This window comes from Bubalus bubalis, chromosome 4, assembly GCF_019923935.1.
Source record: "Bubalus bubalis isolate 160015118507 breed Murrah chromosome 4, NDDB_SH_1, whole genome shotgun sequence".
Taxonomy (NCBI): Eukaryota; Metazoa; Chordata; class Mammalia; order Artiodactyla; family Bovidae; genus Bubalus; species Bubalus bubalis.
Genome location: NC_059160.1, coordinates 92,648,319 through 92,667,076, shown reverse-complemented (window position 1 = coordinate 92,667,076; position 18,758 = coordinate 92,648,319). Strand labels below are relative to the sequence as shown.

General features: G+C 44.7%; 1 protein-coding gene and 1 long non-coding RNA gene across 2 annotated transcripts; one reads left to right on the top strand and one right to left on the bottom strand.

Moving 5' to 3' along the window:
* Positions 1-970: 970 nt before the first annotated feature.
* On the bottom strand, positions 971-6,571 carry LOC102408861 (keratin, type II cuticular Hb1). Its single transcript, XM_045165479.1, has 5 exons — positions 6,496-6,571; positions 5,162-5,287; positions 2,991-3,211; positions 1,967-1,998; positions 971-1,482 (listed from the first exon to the last, which is right to left on the bottom strand). The coding sequence occupies exons 1-5, from the start codon at positions 6,496-6,498 to the stop codon at positions 1,292-1,294; spliced, it is 573 nt and encodes a 190-aa protein (XP_045021414.1). The 5' UTR covers positions 6,499-6,571; the 3' UTR covers positions 971-1,291.
* Positions 6,572-6,664: 93 nt separating this feature from the next.
* LOC123465692 lies at positions 6,665-18,678 on the top strand. Its single transcript, XR_006640964.1, has 3 exons — positions 6,665-6,757; positions 18,246-18,361; positions 18,553-18,678. It is a non-coding gene; the product is annotated as an uncharacterized LOC123465692 (long non-coding RNA).
* The last annotated feature ends 80 nt before the right edge of the window (positions 18,679-18,758 follow it).

Below are 18,758 nucleotides of genomic sequence, written 5' to 3'. Positions count from 1 at the left end.
CAGGGACCACTGTCCGCCAGATAGGTTGGTGATGTAATCCTTTGTGCAACAGAAAAGAATGTGAGCTCCCTGAATGGAGGCTTCTCTCAGGCCTGTGTGGCAAGGAAAGAACCCAGAAACCCAGCCTTTCTCAGGTCACCCCACCACAACAAACTGGCCTACCTTCTGCACCCTCTCCCAAAGGTGCCTTGTGAAAATGCAAATCAAACTACACCAGAGACCTGGAAGTAGCCAAACTGGAACTTCTGATTCCAAAGCTCATGTTTTCCTCCTCTGTGGTATGTTGTTCCCATCCCACGGTCAGATGATTTGTTCATTTAAAGCCTGGACCACCCAACTGTGTCCATGTCCTCCAGCCCTAATCTGCCAGGGTCATTTTCCCCCGGGCCTGTCTTCAAGTGCTCGCACCAGGGCGGTAGAGTGAGGCTCACCTTCAATCCCATCACTGTATTTTTTCTGCTCCATTTCCTGTTTAAGGCCTGCCCCCCACCCACCACCACCAGACCATTGCCCAGGACTAGAGTGCCTTGCCCACCAAGCACTATGCCTGATCGTCAGTGGCCATTCGGCACTTATAGAGTGAGTGGATCAATGAATGCAGTTCTCAGCAGCTCTGGCAAGATTAGCTGCCTGTGGACCCCAGGCTGGGAATCAGTCCACCATCATGCATGAATCAACCCCTTCTTTCCCTTTCACTGGGTTTTCCTGGTAGCTCCAGGAGCCCACACACACACACACACACACACGCACACACACACACACCACACAGAATATCCCTAACCCTTAAGATCCTGGTCCTCTGATATCACCATCAACTGAAGTCATATGGACCCACACACCCAAAGTGGGGTTGCTTCCTGGTAATGTCTCCCCTTTTCTTTTCCCTCCCCCAAATCCAGCCAGCTTTTGTCTTTGCTCTGGGGATAGAGAGCCTGAAGAATCTAGGCACAAACAGCAGGAAGGCTCCAACTGCTACATAACTTTTTATTGCAGAGGAGGAGTCCCAGGAAAAGAAGGGGATGGGGCAGTTCAGAGGGGAGGGGTGCTGGATCCAGGGAAAACAAATACCATGCTTCCCAGTGGCACAGCATCCAGCCTATCCCCACACTGGGGATGGGTCTACCATGGTCCAGTAAACTACATTCAAAGACTTTATAACCTAGGGTGGGGGACAAGAGGGAGAGGTAAGACGAGGGTCGGAACCGTGGGAGCGGGCATCTGAGACACAGGTCCAAGTCACTGGGGAGGAAGCTAGGGTTCCTTGACTTCTCTGGAGTAGGGCAGGAAGGATTCAGCATCTGCGTGAGCCGCTGCAGCGTAAACCCCCGACACAGCCGGGGGAGCCGCAGAGCGCACAGACGCCGCCAGGGGCGCTCGTCTCCACGGCGCTGGGACCCGCTCTGGGCGGCCGCAGTGCCTCAGGGCCCGAGGCTGAGCCCGGCAGGCCGGTGGGAGCACTTCCCAGGGCTGAGCGGAGAGAGGCTGTTGGAGGAAAAAACCCTGCCCTTTCCGCCCCAGAAGACAGACATACAGACATACAGATATACAGATGTGCAGACACCTCCTCCTACCAGATGACAGACGTGCAAACTCCTCAAAGTGACAGATACACAGACCCCATCCCCTAAGAAACAAACTCGGGAATGTCCCCTCCCTGGAGTCAGCCCCAGATTCTCCCCCACGTGAGAATAAAACAGTCTCTTCCACGGGGATAAACCCACAGACCTTCCTCCCACACCCCAGGACACATCTACAGATCCCCCACCAAAGAGCAGACCACAGAACCCCCTTTCCCAATACACACAAACACCAATTAACCACCCCCAAGAGAAAAAACAGCTCTCACAAAGGGGAGACACACAGGGGAAGAGGCTCCCTACTCCTTCCCAGAGAGGATACATGCCCAGGGTAGGGAGGGGATGACATGTGGCCCCTCCCACCCCAGGTTACTCTCTTATTTACTTACTGATATTTCCTGCCCCAAATCCCAGATCAAGCCTGCAGGGAGAAGGAGGGAGCAGGTGAGTGAACCCATCTACCAGGCAGAATACTCACCATTCTTCAAAACAAAGCACTTCTGGCCCTCTCCAGACAGGCAGAAATCCTTCCCTTCTGAAAGCTACTTGGGTCTCTCAGATCCACTCAGCCCTTTTGAGTAAAGACTCCTTCTGGACCTTTACACTCAACCCTTCCTGTCTTAAATTCAAATAATTCTTTTACTGAAGAATTCTTAGAGAAGGGAGAAGGCAGAAGATTTACACTGTCTTTAGCCTAAACTTATCTTGAAATTAGACCCCAGGATGGGGGCATTTTGAAGGCAGATCCCAGAGGAGATAGGTCAGTTGTCTGGAGAATATTGTTCAAGCCTCACCCAGTCTGTTTCTACTGGTAGGTCCCTAAGGTGGTCTTTTACTCTCTGAGACTCAGTTTCCTCATCTGTAAAATGGGGATAATAGAACCTCCCTCCCAGGAGTTTAAAGGAGACAATACATGCAGCTTGTCTGCTGCACGATGGGTTCCCTTTCCTTCCCCTCAGCCTAGTGGGCCCAGCTGGAGCTGGAAGCCCTTGGGTCTCTACCTGCCTAATGTTAAAAGCCAGGCCCTACCTCTTGCCATAAACCCTGCCTCCCCCAGGCCTGGAGGAGAGAGGAGCAGAGTTGAAGGCACCCACACCAGGGATCTTACTCCCCCTGGCTGGGCCTTGGTCCTTGCAGTTGTCTCAAGACAAACTGGCTCCTGCTTTCTGATCCTGAGAGTGAAAGAGTTATTCATCACAGGTGCTAAAATTACTTGTTAGCTGGGACCCTTGGTCTAAAGGTCTGTGAGATGGAGGGAAAAAAACTGACTCCAGGAGAAGAGATCCCTAGATACCCAGCTCACCTCTCCTCACCTTATCCCCAACCCCAGCTGGCGAGGACCCAGGCGGTATCCTCCCTTAAGCTTCTCTACTCCTCTCCTTGACCACATCTGAAGCACCGCCTAGCCCTCACCTGCTCTCCTCACCCTCCAGCAGCTTCCTGTAGATGGCGATCTCGAGCTCCAGGCCCAGCTTGACGATCATGAGCTCCTGGTACTCACGCAGCTGCCGCACCATGTCCTGCTTGGCCTTCTGCAGGGCAGCTTCCAGCCAGACCAGCTTGCCCTTGGCGCTTCCTGAGGCCCTTTCCTCCTGCAGAGCGGCTGGGTCCTTGCCTCTCTCTGGTTCACAGGCCTGGGGGCAAAGGGAAGACCACAGACGAGGACATCCTCAGCCCCTCCCCACTCAAGGGTCCAGACCTTTCTCCATAGCCGGAGGGCCGAAGAGAAGTTAGAGATCGCTAAGAGGAATGAGTGTGCCTGCTCTGAAATCTGTGTTTGTGTGTCTGCCCCACTCCCAGGGTGGAGGTTGTTGGGGACCAGCCATCTTAGGTGACTGAGAGCCTTTTGCATCTAGTATGTGGGTGTGCCTGCTAAGTCGCTTCAGTCACGTCCAACTCTTTGTGATCCTATGGACTGTAGCCCACCAGGCTCCTCTGTCCATGGGATTCTCCAGGCAAGAATACTGGAGTGGGTTGCCCCGCCCTCCTCCAGGGGGTCTCCCCAACCCAGGAGTTGAACCCGTGTCTTCCGCAGCTCCCACCTTGGCAGACTGGTTCTTTAGCTCTAGCCCACCTGGGAAGCCCACATCTAGTATAGTCATACTTCCAAAAGGAGCTAGGGTCTGGGAAGCAGCAGATACATTTTAGCATGTCATTCTGGGGTTATTGTTTCATCAGGGAAATGAACAGGAAAAGTATCCTTTCCTCACAACAGACTGGAATTTGTAGTCTCTAGAGAAAAAAAATATTGATAATAAAGGCCTGCCTTGGTGAGGCATACTTGCTGCTTAGGGAACCAGTCGGGGAATCAGAGCCGCTGAGGCTGCCGGGAGACTGCCAACAATGGGCCCACCCAGCCACCACTCTGTCACCCTTGGAGCCTGAACGGTTTGTCCCCTCCTCAAAGTCAGGGGTTCCTGGAGAAGGGAGAACCCCCACGAATATCCTGCAGAGCCTGAGACACTTGTCTCTGCAGAAAACAAGAACTGACTGGAAGCAGAACCTCTTCCCTTTGTGGGGTGGAGCATGGGCCAGGGCAGGAGCTTGACCCAGAGGGTGGCTGAGAGGAAAGAGGAGCAGGTGAGAGGGAGAGAGGTGGGGAGAAAGAGGGCATTCATGTGGGAACCTTCTCTTTCCGGAGCCTAAAGCCTGAGAAACACAAATGCCTACAGAGCCTGGCTGGAGACATCAAAAAGTATAGGCCAGCGACTTTCCTGATGGTTCAGTGGTGAAGACTGCACTCCCAATGCCCAGGGCCTGGTTCCATCCCTGATCAGGGAACTAGGATGCTGTAACTAAGACTGGGCACAGCGGGGTGGCAGGGAGGGAGGGGAGACGGAATAAAGGCCAAATATAAAGTGTATATGGATAGTACCCAGCTCCACAAAGAAATATACACACTCTAATTTTCCTGAAATCACAAGCATGTCTTTCCTGTTTTCAGTCTTTCATTTCTTCACCTTAGATAGAGAGCTAGATCCAGAGCCTAGCTGTATCTCTTTGACAAGCATGACAAGAGTACTAGCCAAGGTGAGGATAAATGGCAAAGATCCCTCTGCCTCAGTGTCAAAGGATGCAGTTTGGAGTGGTGGAGTCTGCGGCACACTGCAGGAGCATGACCCTCATGTGAAGATGAAAGAGAAGATAGAGGCCTCTCTTCTCTCACCAGATGTTACTGTGTGAGACCAGTTTAATATTGCCAGATCTGCATGTTTTTAGAGGGAATCCATGATACTGAATTTCTAGGTAAGATCTTGACATTTCTGAAGATGGGCTCAAATTTCACACTGTAGGACAATCACAAAACATACAGACTTAAAAATATATATACATAAAAAAATGATATAAAAACAAGCATCCATATACATAGATTTTTACCTACATGTTAATTACTTATCCACATTAAAAAAAACTCAAAGTCCTGGGCAAATGCAAGTATGGTATATACACACATAAACACACTCCTCTTTGCTCAGACATTCACAAAGAGAAACTCTATCCAAAGGATGAGGGGCGTCTGTCTAGTCTAGTCTAGGATGCATCACCAACATCACCACTCAGCTACCCCAACGCCCGCCCCTCACCTGGCTCTTGGTGCCGTCCACCTCCACTGTCAGCCGCTGGATGGCCTGGTTCAGCCTGTTTAGCTCCTCCTTACTGTGTCGCAGGTCCTGCATGTGTTTCTGCACTGTTGCCTTTATCTCCTCGCACTGTGAGGTGGGGACAGCCAAGTGGGGTTGGGGGTAGATCAAGAAGATGAGGAAGCAGCAGGTGCACTCACTGGAGACCAGCAAGACCGTTCCAGCACCCACCCACCCACTTGCTATCATGGGTGGGTCATTTGACTCCTCTGAGCCTCTGCTGCTCCATCTATAAGATGGGCATGGTCATCCTTTCTATCCCCAGAGGTGGTTGAGAGAAGGAAGGGCACGTGGCTGGCACCATGGCACATGGGCCACCAGGTCTGTGGATGCCAGAGGTAGTGTGGACTCAGCCACAAAGGGTAACAGCGCCGCAGTCTGTTGAGTCTTTGGACTGAGACCACACAGAGCTGACCCCAGGAATCAGGGTAGCTGACCCTAGGACATCAGTTCTCGTCCTTCACTACACAGGCTCATCTAAACGAATACAAAAGGCAGTTAAAAAAATTCAACATTCCTGAATTTCAAAAATACTTTTTCAAATCTAAGAATATGAAGAAACTTTCCTAATTTGATGAAGGTTATTAATCAGTGACAAAAGACCCAGTTTCCAGCTACTTCCCCAAACCCAAGGCCACTCTGGGACAACATTATGGGATGACAAGGGACAAAATCAGTGGGCCTTTACCCTTCCTGCATCCTGTCTGTACATGCCAACATCTAACCAGTTGGGTACGGTGACCAATGCTTTCACAGTGCCTTACACTCTCCAGTATTTTCCCTCCACCATCTGCCTGGGGCTCAGGACCACCTGTGAGGTAGGCCAGGGAGATGTTCTTGTCTCTAGTATCCTCCCTCGGGCAAGCTGATGCTCAGCCACCGTGCAAGAAGTAGGGACCCTGAGGGATATGACCAACCCTGCCAGTCAATGGCTGAGCCTGGCTGCATCTTAAGTCCACACACTTTGCTCTGCTCCCCAAGGAACAGATAAAGTCAACAGGCCCTTCAACACAGAGAATAGGAACTGTTCACTCCAGCCCAGTGCAAATTTCCTTCCAAGGTATTGATAGATAGGGTGTGGGGAATGGATGAAAAGAGACTGTGAAACTTCATCTCCGACCAATCTCTGCCCTATTCTTACTGCCTGCACCCGCTCTCATTCCCAAAAGCTGAAGACACAGCAGGCAAGCTTGTGCCTGGCAGGGTCCAACAGATCTGGGTGGAGTTCAAGACTCCTCCTCCTGTGTGAACTAATGAGCCGTACAGACAAGTCTCACCATGATGAGCAGAGCTGTTTTCTCCTCCAAGCCTCCCGTGGGCCCTGAAACTCAGCTCTAGCCCAGAGAGCTCCTAGAATGTTCAGCTCTGAGGGACAAAGCCTCTTCTTCCTGGGGGCTCTGTGACCTCATCTTGTTACATTTGCAGAGTTCTTTTTGGGGGGAGTGGTGGAAGGGGCCGTCCTGTGAGCCCAGAGGGGAACATGATAGTCTCTAAGCTGGAAAGGACCTGCAAAGAATAAGAGGAGGAGGAGGAAGCAGGGTAGGGGAAGGAAAATGACTTCAGGTGGGGGAAACCTGTGGAGCTGGGGAGTCTGGGCTTTGGGAGTGGGCCATGGGGAGCCACAGAAGGTGCTTGAAGAGGCCAGCAGCCTGGTGTACGTACGATGCAGTGTGGGAAGGCCTGTCTGGTAGCAATGCAGAAGACAGGAGGGAGAGAGACTACGGCTGGGAGTCCATTTCCACTAGTAGGTAGGAAATCTGGGGAAAGACAGGACTCCAAACTGAAGGAGTAACAGGGACCAGAGAACACAAGTTGATCGGCATTTTCTTTTGTTTGATAAATTTCTCATACATGCAAGAGTATATATAACATGCATTTAATGATTTAAATAGCGACATAATAAAACAAGCCCTTGTGTGCCCACCAGTACCTCCAAAGCCCGCTGTGGGATGGACCCTTCCTGCTTACAGCGTCCTCTCCCTCTGACCCCATTCAGTCTCCAAGGTGACCACTATCTTGGGCTTCTGCGTTGAGCACCCCCTTGCGTTTTCTTTATTGTTGTATCATATGTGTATGAATCCCTAAGCAACTGTTTTAGTTTTGCCTTCCTTTAAGACTTCTATATGGAGAAGGCAATGGCACCCCACTCCAGTACTCTTGCCTGGAAAATCCCATGGACAAAGGAGCCTAGTAGGCTGCAATCCATGGGGTCGCTAGAGTCAGACACAACTGAGCGACTTCACTTTCACTTTTCACTTTCATGCATTGGAGAAGGAAATGGCAACCCACTCCAGTGTTCTTGCCTGGAGAATCCCAGGGACGGTGAAGCCTGGTGGGTTGCCGTCTCTGGGGTCACACAGAGTCAGACACAACTGAAGTGACTTAGCAGTAGCAGCAAGACTTCTATAAATAGAATCACATGCAGGCTTCTATGACTTGCTTCTCCCTCCTCAACATGCTAATTGTGAGATTCAACCATTCTGATGTGTGTAGCTTAGTTTGTGTTGCAATGCTGTAGAGTATCCCAGTGTGATTATTGCTTCTAGGGGTATACACATGTGTGCTTTTTTTTTTTTTTTTTTTTGGTCATAGCAAACAATGCCACTATGAACTTTGGGGTTTGTATTTGCTAGTGTACTTTGGCAAGAGCTTCTTTAGGGTACTGGCTGTCAAATTTTTTTGTAGCCATAGCTCAAGTTATAAGAAATACATTTTAGGGACTTCCTTGGTGGTCCAGTGGTTAAGAATCTGTGTTGCAATGCAAGGAAGACAGATTCTATTCCTGGTCAGGGAGCTAAGATCTCACATGCCAAGGGAGCAACTAAACCCAAGTGCTACAATTACTGAGCCCACAGGCTCTGGAGCCCACGCACCACAACCAAAGACCCCACATGACTCAGCGATGATCTCATGTGCTGTAACTAAAACCCAACACAGCCAGTTAAATAAATAAAAATTAAATAAATTTTTTAAAAATATATTTTATATCATAGATCAGTACCTATACACATATCCACACACATGAACTGAAATAAATTTTATGAAACATTACTTCTACTATAAAGTGCCCTCTGATCCTCTAATTGATCACTTTAATGTTTCACTTTCAATTTATGGACCTAGGTTTTCAGTAAGGGCTTGTGTTCAGGTTTTCATACGTTTTAGTTTTTTCACCAAGCCTTATGTTTAGGTTTCATTTCTTATAAACAGCATATTAACCTCATTATTTGTTAAATAATGTAATGAAAATGAAATATCCATGAACTACCTTACTGCCACAAGAACCCATTCTGTCCTCTCCCTCTCACTCTGGAGGTAACCACTTCCTTGAATTTGTGTCAACATCCCCTTGCTTTTTTTTTTTAAGTTTTATCACATACATTACATATTTCTAAAAATATATCTGTAAGGTTTTCTTGTTTGTTTTTTAATAAAAAGGGTATCAGTTACACAGTGCTTGCTTTTTTTGTTGTTGTCTTTTAACATTATATAGCTAGGATTCCTCCCCTAGCATTCATAGTATTCTCTTGAGCGAATATACTACATTTCTATGTTGTTCTGTTTTATTTTTTCCTTTTACAAAGTTGGTTCTACAACCATTTTTCTAAATGACCCCTGATGCACATATGTGAGAATTTCTCTTTGATACACATCTAAGATCTAGGACTGGAACTTGGGGATCTTAGAATGGTCAAATGTTCAACATGACAAAACAAAAATTATCTGCCAAAGTTGTTATAGTAAGAATTTACACTTTGGTCAGCACTATATGACTTCCCAGGTGGAGCTAGTGGTAAAGAATCTGCCTTCCGATGCAAGAGAATCAAGAGACACAGATTCAAACCCTGAGTTGGGAAGATCGCCTGGAGTGAAACATGGAGACCCACTCCAGTATTCTTGCCTGGAGAATCCCATGGACAGAGGAGCCTGGTGGGCTACAGTTCAGTTCAGTTCAGTTGTTGCTCAGTTGTGTCCAACTCTTTGCGACCCCATGAATCGCAGCACACCAGGCCTCCCTGTCCATCACCAACTCCTGGAGTTCACTCAGACTCACGTCCATCGAGTCAGTGATGCCATCCAGCTATCTCATCCTCTGTCGTCCCCTTCTCCTCCTGCCCCCAATCCCTCCCAGCATCAGAGTCTTTTCCAATCAGTCAACTCTTTGCATGAGGTGGCCAAAGTACTGGAGTTTCAGCTTTAGCATCAGTCCTTCCAAAGAAATCCCAGGGCTGATCTCCTTTAGAATGGACTGGTTGGATCTCCTTGCAGTCCAAGGGACTCTCAAGAGTCTTCTCCAACACCACAGTTCAAAAGCATCAATTCTTCGGTGCTCAGCCTTCTTCACAGTCCAACTCTCACTTCCATACATGACCACAGGAAAAACCATAGCCTTGACTAGACGAACCTTTGTTGGCAAAGTAATGTCTCTGCTTTTCAATATGCTGTCTAGGTTGGTCATAACTTTCCTTCCAAGGAGTAAGCGTCTTTTAATTTCATGCCTGCAGTCACCATCTGCAGTGATTTTGGAGCCCAAAAAAATAAAGTCTGACACTGTTTCCCCATCTATTTCCCATGAAGTGATGGGACCAGATGCCATGATCTTCGTTTTCTGAACGTTGAGCTTTAAGCCAACTTTTTCACTCTCCACTTCCACTTTCATCAAGAGGCCTTTTAGTTCCTCTTCACTTTCTGCCATTAGGGTGGTGTCATCTGCCTATCTGAGGTTATTGATATTTCTCCCGGCAATCTTGATTCCAGCTTGTGTTTCTTCCAGTCCAGCGTTTCTCATGATGTACTCTGCATTTAAGTTAAATAAGCAGGGTGACAATATACAGCCTTGATGTACTCCTTTTCCTATTTGGAACCAGTCTGTTGCTCCATGTCCAGTTCTAACTGGTTGCTTCCTGACCTGCATATAGATTTTTCAAAAGGCAGATCAGGTGGTCTGGTATTCACATCTCTTTCAGAATTTTCCACAGTTTATTGTGATCCACACAGTCAAAGGCTTTGGCATAGTCAATAAAGCAGAAGGAGATGTTTTTCTGGAACTCTCTTGCTTTTTCCATGATCCAGTGGATGTTGGCAATTTGATCTCTGGTTCCTCTGCCTTTTCTAAAACCAGCTTGAACATCAGGAATTTCACAGTTCGTGTATTGCTGAAGCCTGGCTTGGAGAATTTTGAGCATTACTTTACTAGCGTGTGAGATGAGTGCAATTGTGCAGTAGTTTGAGCATTCTTTGGCATTGCCTTTCTTTGGGATTAGAATGAAGACTGACCTTTTCCAGTCCTGTGGCCACTGCTGAGTTTTCCAAATTTGCTGGCATATTGAGTGCAGCACTTTGACAGCATCATCTTTCAGGATTTGAAATAGCTCCACTGGAATTCCATCACCTCCACTAGCTTTGTTCGTAGTGATGCTCTCCAAGGCCCACTTGACTTCACATTCCAGGATGTCTGGCTCTAGGTCAGTAATCACACCATCGTGATTATCTGGGTCATGAAGATCTTTTTTGTACAGTTCTTCTGTGTATTCTTGCCATCTCTTCTTAATATCTTCTGCTTCTGTTAGGTCCATACCATTTCTGTCCTTTATCGAGCCCATCTTTGCATGAAATGTTCCCTTGGTATCTCTAATTTTCTTGAAGAGATCTCTAGTCTTTCCCATTCTGTTGTTTCTCTCTATTTCTTTGCATTGATCGCTGAAGAAGGCTTTCTTATCTCTCCTTGCTATTCTTTGGAACTCTGCATTCAGATGCTTATATCTTTCCTTTGCTCCTTCGCTTTTCGCTTCTCTTCTTTTCACAGCTATTTGTAAGGCCTCCCCAGACAGCCATTTTGCTTTTTTGCGTTTCTTTTCCATGGGGATGGTCTTGATCCCTGTCTCCTGTACAATGTCACGAACCTCATTCCATAGTTCATCAGGCACTCATCTATCAGATCTAGGCCCTTAAATCTATTTCTCACCTCCACTGTATAATCATAAGGGATTTGATTTAGGTCATACCTGTATGGTCTAGTGGTTTTCCCTACTTTCTTCAATTTAAGTCTGAATTTGGCAATAAGGAGTTCATGATCTGAGCCACAGTCAGCTCCTGGTCTTGTTTTTGCTGACTGTATAGAGCTTCTCCATCTTTGGCTGCAAAGAATATAATCAATCTGATTTCGGTGTTGACCATCTGGTGATGTCCATGTATGAGTCTTCTCTTGTGTTGTTGGAAGAGGGTGTTTGTTATGACCAGTACATTTTCTTGGCAAAACTCTATTAGTCTTTGCCCTGCTTCATTCTGTATTCCAAGGCCAAATTTGCCTGTTACTCCAGGTGTTTCTTATCTTCCTACTTTTGCATTCCAGTCCCCTATAATGAAAAGGACATCTTTTTTGGGTGTTAGTTCTAAAAGATCTTGTAGGTCTTCATAGAATCGTTCAACTTCAGCTTCTTCAGCATTACTGGTTGGGGCATAGACTCGGATTACTGTGATATTGAATGGTTTGCCTTGGAAACGAACAGAGATCATTCTGTTGTTTTTGAGATTGCATCCAAGTACTGCATTTGGGACTCTTTTGTTGACCATTATGGCTACTCCATTTCTTCTGAGGAATTCCTGCCTGCAGTAGTAGATATAATGGTCATATGAGTTAAATTCACACATTCCAGTCCATTTCAGTTCGCTGATTCCTAGAATGTTGACATTCACTCTTGCCATCTCTTGTTTGACCACTTCCAATTTGCCTTGATTCATGGACCTGACATTCCAGGTTCCTATGCAATATTGCTCTTTACAGCATCAGACCTTGCTTCTATCACCAGTCACATGCACAGCTGGGTATTGTTTTTGCTTTGGCTCCATCCCTTCATTCTTTCTGGAGTTATTTCTCCACTGATCTCCAGTAGCATATTGGGCACCTACTGACCTGGGGAGTTCCTATTTCAGGGCTACAGTTCATGGGGTCACAAAGAGTCAGACACGGCTGAGTAACAGGCATGGCATGACAGCATTGTATGAAAGATTCATACATTCTCCACATGTCTTAATTTTCAACAGTTTAATGGAGACTTCCCTGGTGGTCCAGTGACTAAGACTCCATGCTCCCGATGCCAGGGGACTGGGTTCAATCCCTGGTCAGGAAACTAGATCCCACATCCTGCAACTAAGAGTTTTCATGCAGCAGTTAAAGATACCATTTGCTGCAACTAAGACCCAGAACAGTCAAATATATAAATAAATATCTTTTAAAAAACAATTAAATAGTATAATCAATCTTATTTTTGACCTTGCTTTGAATTTTCATGATTACTGTTGAGGTTGAATAGCTCTTTAAATGTTTATTAGCCATATGGATTTGCTTTCTTTTGACCATTTTTTCCTATTGGATTGTTTGCCTTATTCCTATTGAATTAAAGATGTTCTTTATATTTCTAGATATTACTATTTTATCACTTATATGTATCACAAATAGCACTTTCAAATTTATAGCTCATCTTTTTACTTTCTTTACGGCATATTTTTATCAATAAAAGTTCTTAATTTTAATGTAGTCTAACTTATCAAGCTTTTATATTAAGCACTCTGTGTGACTTGCTTAAAAGTCCTTTTCTATACCAAGATCAGAAAGGTAGTCTCCATTTTTTTTCTTCTTAGAGTTTTAAAGTTTTGCGTTTGACATGTATAATTTTAATTTGCTTGAAATTGGTTTTGTGTATCACAGAAGTCAGAGATCCAATTTCATTCTTTCCCATGTGGATAACCAATGTATAGTTCTTTCTCTGCCATTGATCTGTGGATCAAAGATATATATAGATATATATCTATATAGATATAGATATAAGGTATATTTAGCTTTATATATTATATAATGTTATTTATGTCATATTTATTTAATATATTTATATCATATATACACACAAGAATAAATTGACCAATGTAACAAAACAGAGAGCCCCCAAATTGATATGTATTATATACGTGTGTGTCATATATACATATGATGCAATATATTATACTGTATGTCATAAGCATAAATAATGCAATACATATGTTTTATATATGTATGTATACAATACACATCAATTTAAGGGCTCTCTATTTTGTCTCATTGGTCAATTTGTCTAATCTTGTATAGATACTGCACTGAATTTCTGTAGCTTTCTGAAAGGGCAAATATTCATTCTTTCTTTTACATCAGTGCCTAACTATTCTCAAACTTTTCTCTTCACCATAAATTTAAGAAACAGCTTGTTAAGATTTATATAAACCCTTGTTTGGAATTCAATTGTAGTGGCACTGATACTGTAAATCAATTTAAGGAGAATTAATGTCTTCTTTTCTCTCAACAATGCTGTATCTCTTCATTTAGTTAGGTCTGCATTTTAACTTTCATTTCCTATAACATTTCGTAAAATGTTTGTATTTCTCTAGGCATAGTTCTCTCACATATTTGTTAGATTTATTTCTAAGTATCTTATGGGTTTTAAAGTCATTAGCTTATCTATTTTATTGGGAGATAATTTACATACAGTAAAATACACACAGTTCAACAAGTTTTGATAGATGTTTGCCCTCATTCAACCATCACTGAATGAAGATAAATGACATTCCAGCAAGCATCTCAGTAGTTTCCTTCACACCCCTTTGCAGCAATCTTCCCACCTCATCCAAGACAACTACTGAACTAATTTCTAGCAATGGAAATTAGTATCACCAGTTGGAGAGCTTCCTATGAATAGAAGCACACAGCGTACACTCTGATTATTTTCACTTAGCATAATGTTTTTGAATCATTCATGTTATTTCATGAATCAGTAGTTCATTCTTTTTTCTTGCTGAGTGATAATCATTACATGAATATATCTCTGTTTATCCATTTACCTATTAATAAAATGTTTTTATTGTTTCTACTTTGGGGCTATTATGATTCAAGCTCCTAAGTAATTCATGTACAAGTCTCTGTGTAGACCTGTTTTCATTTCTTGTAGATAAATACCCAAGAGAGGAATTGCTGTGCCATTTGGCAAATGTATGTTTAAATTTATAAGAAATTGGCAAACTGTTTTCAGAGGTGATTATCTCATTTTATCCTCCATGAAAGTTCCAGCTACTCCAGCTACTAGGTCAGTCTTTTAAATAATTAGTCTTTTAAATGATTAGTCTAGTGGGTAAGCTTTTTCTCATTGTGGTTTAGTTTAGGTTTCTCTGATGACTAATAATGATGAATGGCTTCTCACATACTTCAGTTCAGTTCAGTTGCTCAGTCATGCCCAACTCTTTGCGACCCCATGAACTGCAGCATGCCAGGCTTCCCTGTTCATCACCAACTCCCGGAGCCTACTCAAACTCATGTCCATTTCATCAGTGAAGCCATCCAACCATCTTATCCTCTGTCGTCCCCTTCTCCTCCTGCCTTCAATCTTTCCCAGCATCAGGGTCTTTTCCAATGAGTCAGCTCTTCACATCAGGTGGCCAAAGTATTGGACTTTTAGCTTCAGCATCAACCATTCCAATGAATATTCAGGACTGATTTCCTTTAGGATTGGCTGGTTGGATCTCCTTGCAGTCCAAGGGACTCTCAAGAGTCTTCTCCAACACCACAGTTCAAAAGCATCAATTCTTTGGCACTCAGCTTTCTTTATGGTCCAACTCTCACATCCATACATGACTACTGGAAAAATCATGGCTTTGATTAGATGGAACTTTGTTGGCAAAGTAATGTCTCTGCTTTGTAATATGCTGTCTAGGTTGGTCATAGCTTTTCTTCCAAGGAGCAAGAGTCTTTTAATTTCATGGCTGCAGTTACCACCTGCAGTGATTTTGGACCCCCCAAAAATAAAGTCTCTCACCATTTCCATTGTTTCCTCATCTATTTGGCGTGAAATGATGGGACCAGATGCCATGATCTTAGTTTTCTGAATATTGAGTTTTAAGCCAACTCTTTCACTCTCCTCTTTCATTTTCATCAAGAGGCTCTTTAGTTCTTCACTTTCTGCCATAAGGGTGGTGTCATCTGTGTATCTGAGGTTATTGATATTTCTCCCAGCAATCTTGATTCTCACATACTTACTCAACCTTAATACACCTTTGTATTAGGTTTGTAAAGTGTCAACTGAAGTCTTTTACCCATTTTGATTGAGTTGTTTGTCTTCTTGTTACCGAACCCAAGTCTGACTGCTCAATGCTTGAAAACTATTAAAGAGGCCAGGCTAGTGGAAAGAAACTTTGCTTTATTTTGCATGCCAGCAAGCAAGGAGGCAGGATGGGGGTGGGGGAGGTGGTCACCTGTCCAAAAACTGACTCCCCCGACCACTGACAGGGGGCAAGAGCTTTTATAGACAGAAGGAGAGGGTTACATGCAGAAATAGCACAGTCAGCTCTGACAGTCATCTTGAGGTTGGTCATCAGTGGTCTGACCAGTGTCAACTTGACTGTTTTAGGTATAGTTTATCTTCAGGTCCATGGTCTATTTGTTCTCATTTCCTTGAGGCCAAATCTTGGAATTACAGCAGCTTATGTCATGGCTACAGTCTGGTCATCATACAGTTACCTTCTTCCACCTGGTGAGGGTTTCAGTATCTATAAGATGGTTCATAGGATATGGCTCAGCATATTATCCACAGTCCTTGAGAGGGAACTAAATGTCCCTCATTATGCTTAATGACTATATTATTATTATGTTGTCTCCTTTGATTGTTTTCCTTTGTTTCTGCATTTTCTGATTTCTCTGATTAAACTTATTCTTTGGCTAAAGTTTTTCCATGGACAAAATGCAGGCAGAGGACACGAGGGGGCAAGGACTATGGGGTCCTGCTCCATTTCATTCTTATTGAGAGCTGAGTTCTTTACATTTACATTTAATGTAATCGTTGATATGATTGGTTTTAAGTCAGTAATTTTGTTGTCTGTTTCACATTTGTCTGGTGTGCTTTTTCTGTTCTCTAAAGTTCGTTTCCTGCCTTCTTTTGATTTAATCAAACATTTTTTAAATATTTCAAGATTATTTATTCTATTGGCGTTTTAGCACTTTTTTTTTTTATATAATAAACACTGTTTAGTGATTGTTCTAGAGCTAAAACTGATTGTGCATCCTTGGGACTTGCCTGGTGGTTCAGTGGTTAGGACTCTGATTCCACCGGTGGGGCTGAGGTTCAGTCCCTGGTCGGAGAACCAAGATACTATAAGCCATGCAACTTGATTTAAAAAAAAAAGCATCCTTAATTTATCAAAGTCAATTAAGATCCCCTGGAGGAGGACATGGCAATCCTCTCTCCAGTATTCTTGCCTGGAGAATCCCATGGACAGAGGAGCCTAGCGGGCTGCAGTCCCTAGGGTTGCAAAGAGTTGGACACGACTGAAGCATCTGAGCACACGCACAAGTCATCTTCCTGGGGATTAGGCTGATGTGAGATGCTTCTGTTCACCCCACTTATGATAGCATCTTGGTTCACATTTCATGATTTTTGATTAATTGTGAGCTTCCGTTTGTTGTAACACTCTCTGGAAGAATTCCTAGAAGCCTGGGTTTGAATGGCATTCTTCTAGAAAGGATTTGTATTTGCTCTTGCCAGATTCAGGGGAGAACCACCAACCTGGGCTCATTTTAAACAATGTTCTCAAGTGCGGTACTGTGGGTATTTGCCACCAAAAGAAAAAAAAAAAAGTAAACTGCGGCCCAGAGCTGGATGAGAGCAAACTTGTGGTTTAAAGTTATCAGGAAAAACTTTTCTTTACCAAAGCCAAGGTCAAGACGTACATGTTTCTTTCCTCTCTTTTTGTGGATTCTTGTCCTGCTTCCCCCTTCACTGAGGATCATCCAGTTGCCTATTATGGACCTTGGGTCCTATTTTCCCTTTTATGGGCCTAGGCTTTGTGTCCTGTCCCCTAACCATAGTGGGCTTCCATCCACTGAATGCCAATCACCAACAGATGCCCCTTCCATGCCATCAGGCTTCATCATTCACATACTTCCCTGGAGTCATGCTTATTGTTATTGTTATCCAACTCTGATCATCTCCCATGTGTTCTTGCTAGCTCATGATGCATTAAAATATTTTTTAAGTATATTATCTAGAATTTTAATGACAAAAACTTTATTCAGAGTTCCTAGTCTAATTTACTGCAAGAAAAGAAGTTGCTGGTGGCATTCTTCAGAGAAAACAATTCATGTAGTTTGGTGACTCGTTAGATAGGGAAAATAGGTGTCAAAGAGTTTTAAGCTGGAGATATTAGAAAGAACTGATAGAAAGAAGGAAAGTTGATGAATGGGCCATCTGTAGACGGGAAAATGATGAGATATTTTAAGGCTGCTTGAATTTCAATTATCAGTGCAACATTCATGTGGAGGTGCCCCGTGGTCGATCGGAAACCTCAGAGATGAATTCATTCATTCTCTCAACATTGCTCAGTGCCTGCTATAAGCCAACATTGTGTCAGACACTTCCTAGCACTAGAGAACTACCTCAGAGAGCTCTGAGCCATCGGAGCGCCCCTCCTCAAGGTCCCCAGCCCTGACCACACAAGAGCACAGCCTGAGCAGCAGGCCCCCCCACTCCCCCAACTCCCCACCCCCCACTTCCTGGAGATCCCACCCACCCATTCCAGGCCTGGAATAACGGACAGAAAGATGCACACATATGATGGAAACTAGATGGCTTTATTTTAAGCACAGTTAGCAAGGAGGAAAGATTTGGGAAAGGAAGTGAGAAACATTCAAGAATGCAAGGGAAAGAAAGGTGGGAGGGGGACTTAGGTGTTGCCCTCTTTGTGGGATCAGAGAGCCCAGGATCCTCAAATAGACTACATCCACGGATCACTCCTCCTAGCAGTCTTTCTCAGCTGGAGGCAGGCAGGAGACAAGGAGGGGAGGAAGGGACTCCCACACAAGAATTGAGAGGTGGACAGTAGAGAAGGTGAGTCAGAATGATGGGTTGCACATGGTAGGGTTGGGCAGACAGGCCAGCTGGGAGGCTCGGAGAGGGTGAGATGGGCTGGGGCTTGGGTGCCTCCTCAAGTCCTGCCAACTCAACACTTCTTACAGCTGCTGCCACAGGCTCCCACCCCATAGGAACTGATGCCACAGGTACGGGTGGCTGAGAGGTCACCACATACAACTCCACCCTGGGAGCGGCTCACACCTGCGCAGAGACAATAATGGTAAGTCAGAACCTTCGGGGGTGGTGGGGAGCTGGTCCCAAGCATAGCTCCCTCCCTAACTCCCAGTAGGACATCTCTGGATCATCCACATCTCCAGAGAGAAAGACAATCTGAACTCCTGTGTGGTCTTAGGACTCCCATCCTCACTGGACAGGAATGACCTCAATCTTTCTTAATCTATTCTTCTGTAGCTGATTTCAGGAAGACCTCCATGCAGACAACCACGCTGATAAAATACCTGTTTTGATCCAGAACAAGACAACTGGAGTATGGACAAGTGTGTTTGGACAAGGACAAAGTCAGAGCTTCCTATGATGGGGAAAATAAGACTGATACTCTAACAGGCAGGAGGTGAAGTGTTATTCCACTCATAACCTGTCAACCAGCTCCCTCTTTG

Bases quoted from the DNA above. Each gene is read 5' to 3' on its own strand.
- LOC102408861 (XM_045165479.1), bottom strand. The intron at 3,212-5,161 runs GTGAGGGGCGGG...CTTTGCCCCCAG, and splicing joins TGGACGGCACCAAGAGCCAG to GCCTGTGAACCAGAGAGAGG. The intron at 1,483-1,966 runs GTAAGTAAATAA...TTCCTCCAACAG, and splicing joins ATTTGGGGCAGGAAATATCA to CCTCTCTCCGCTCAGCCCTG.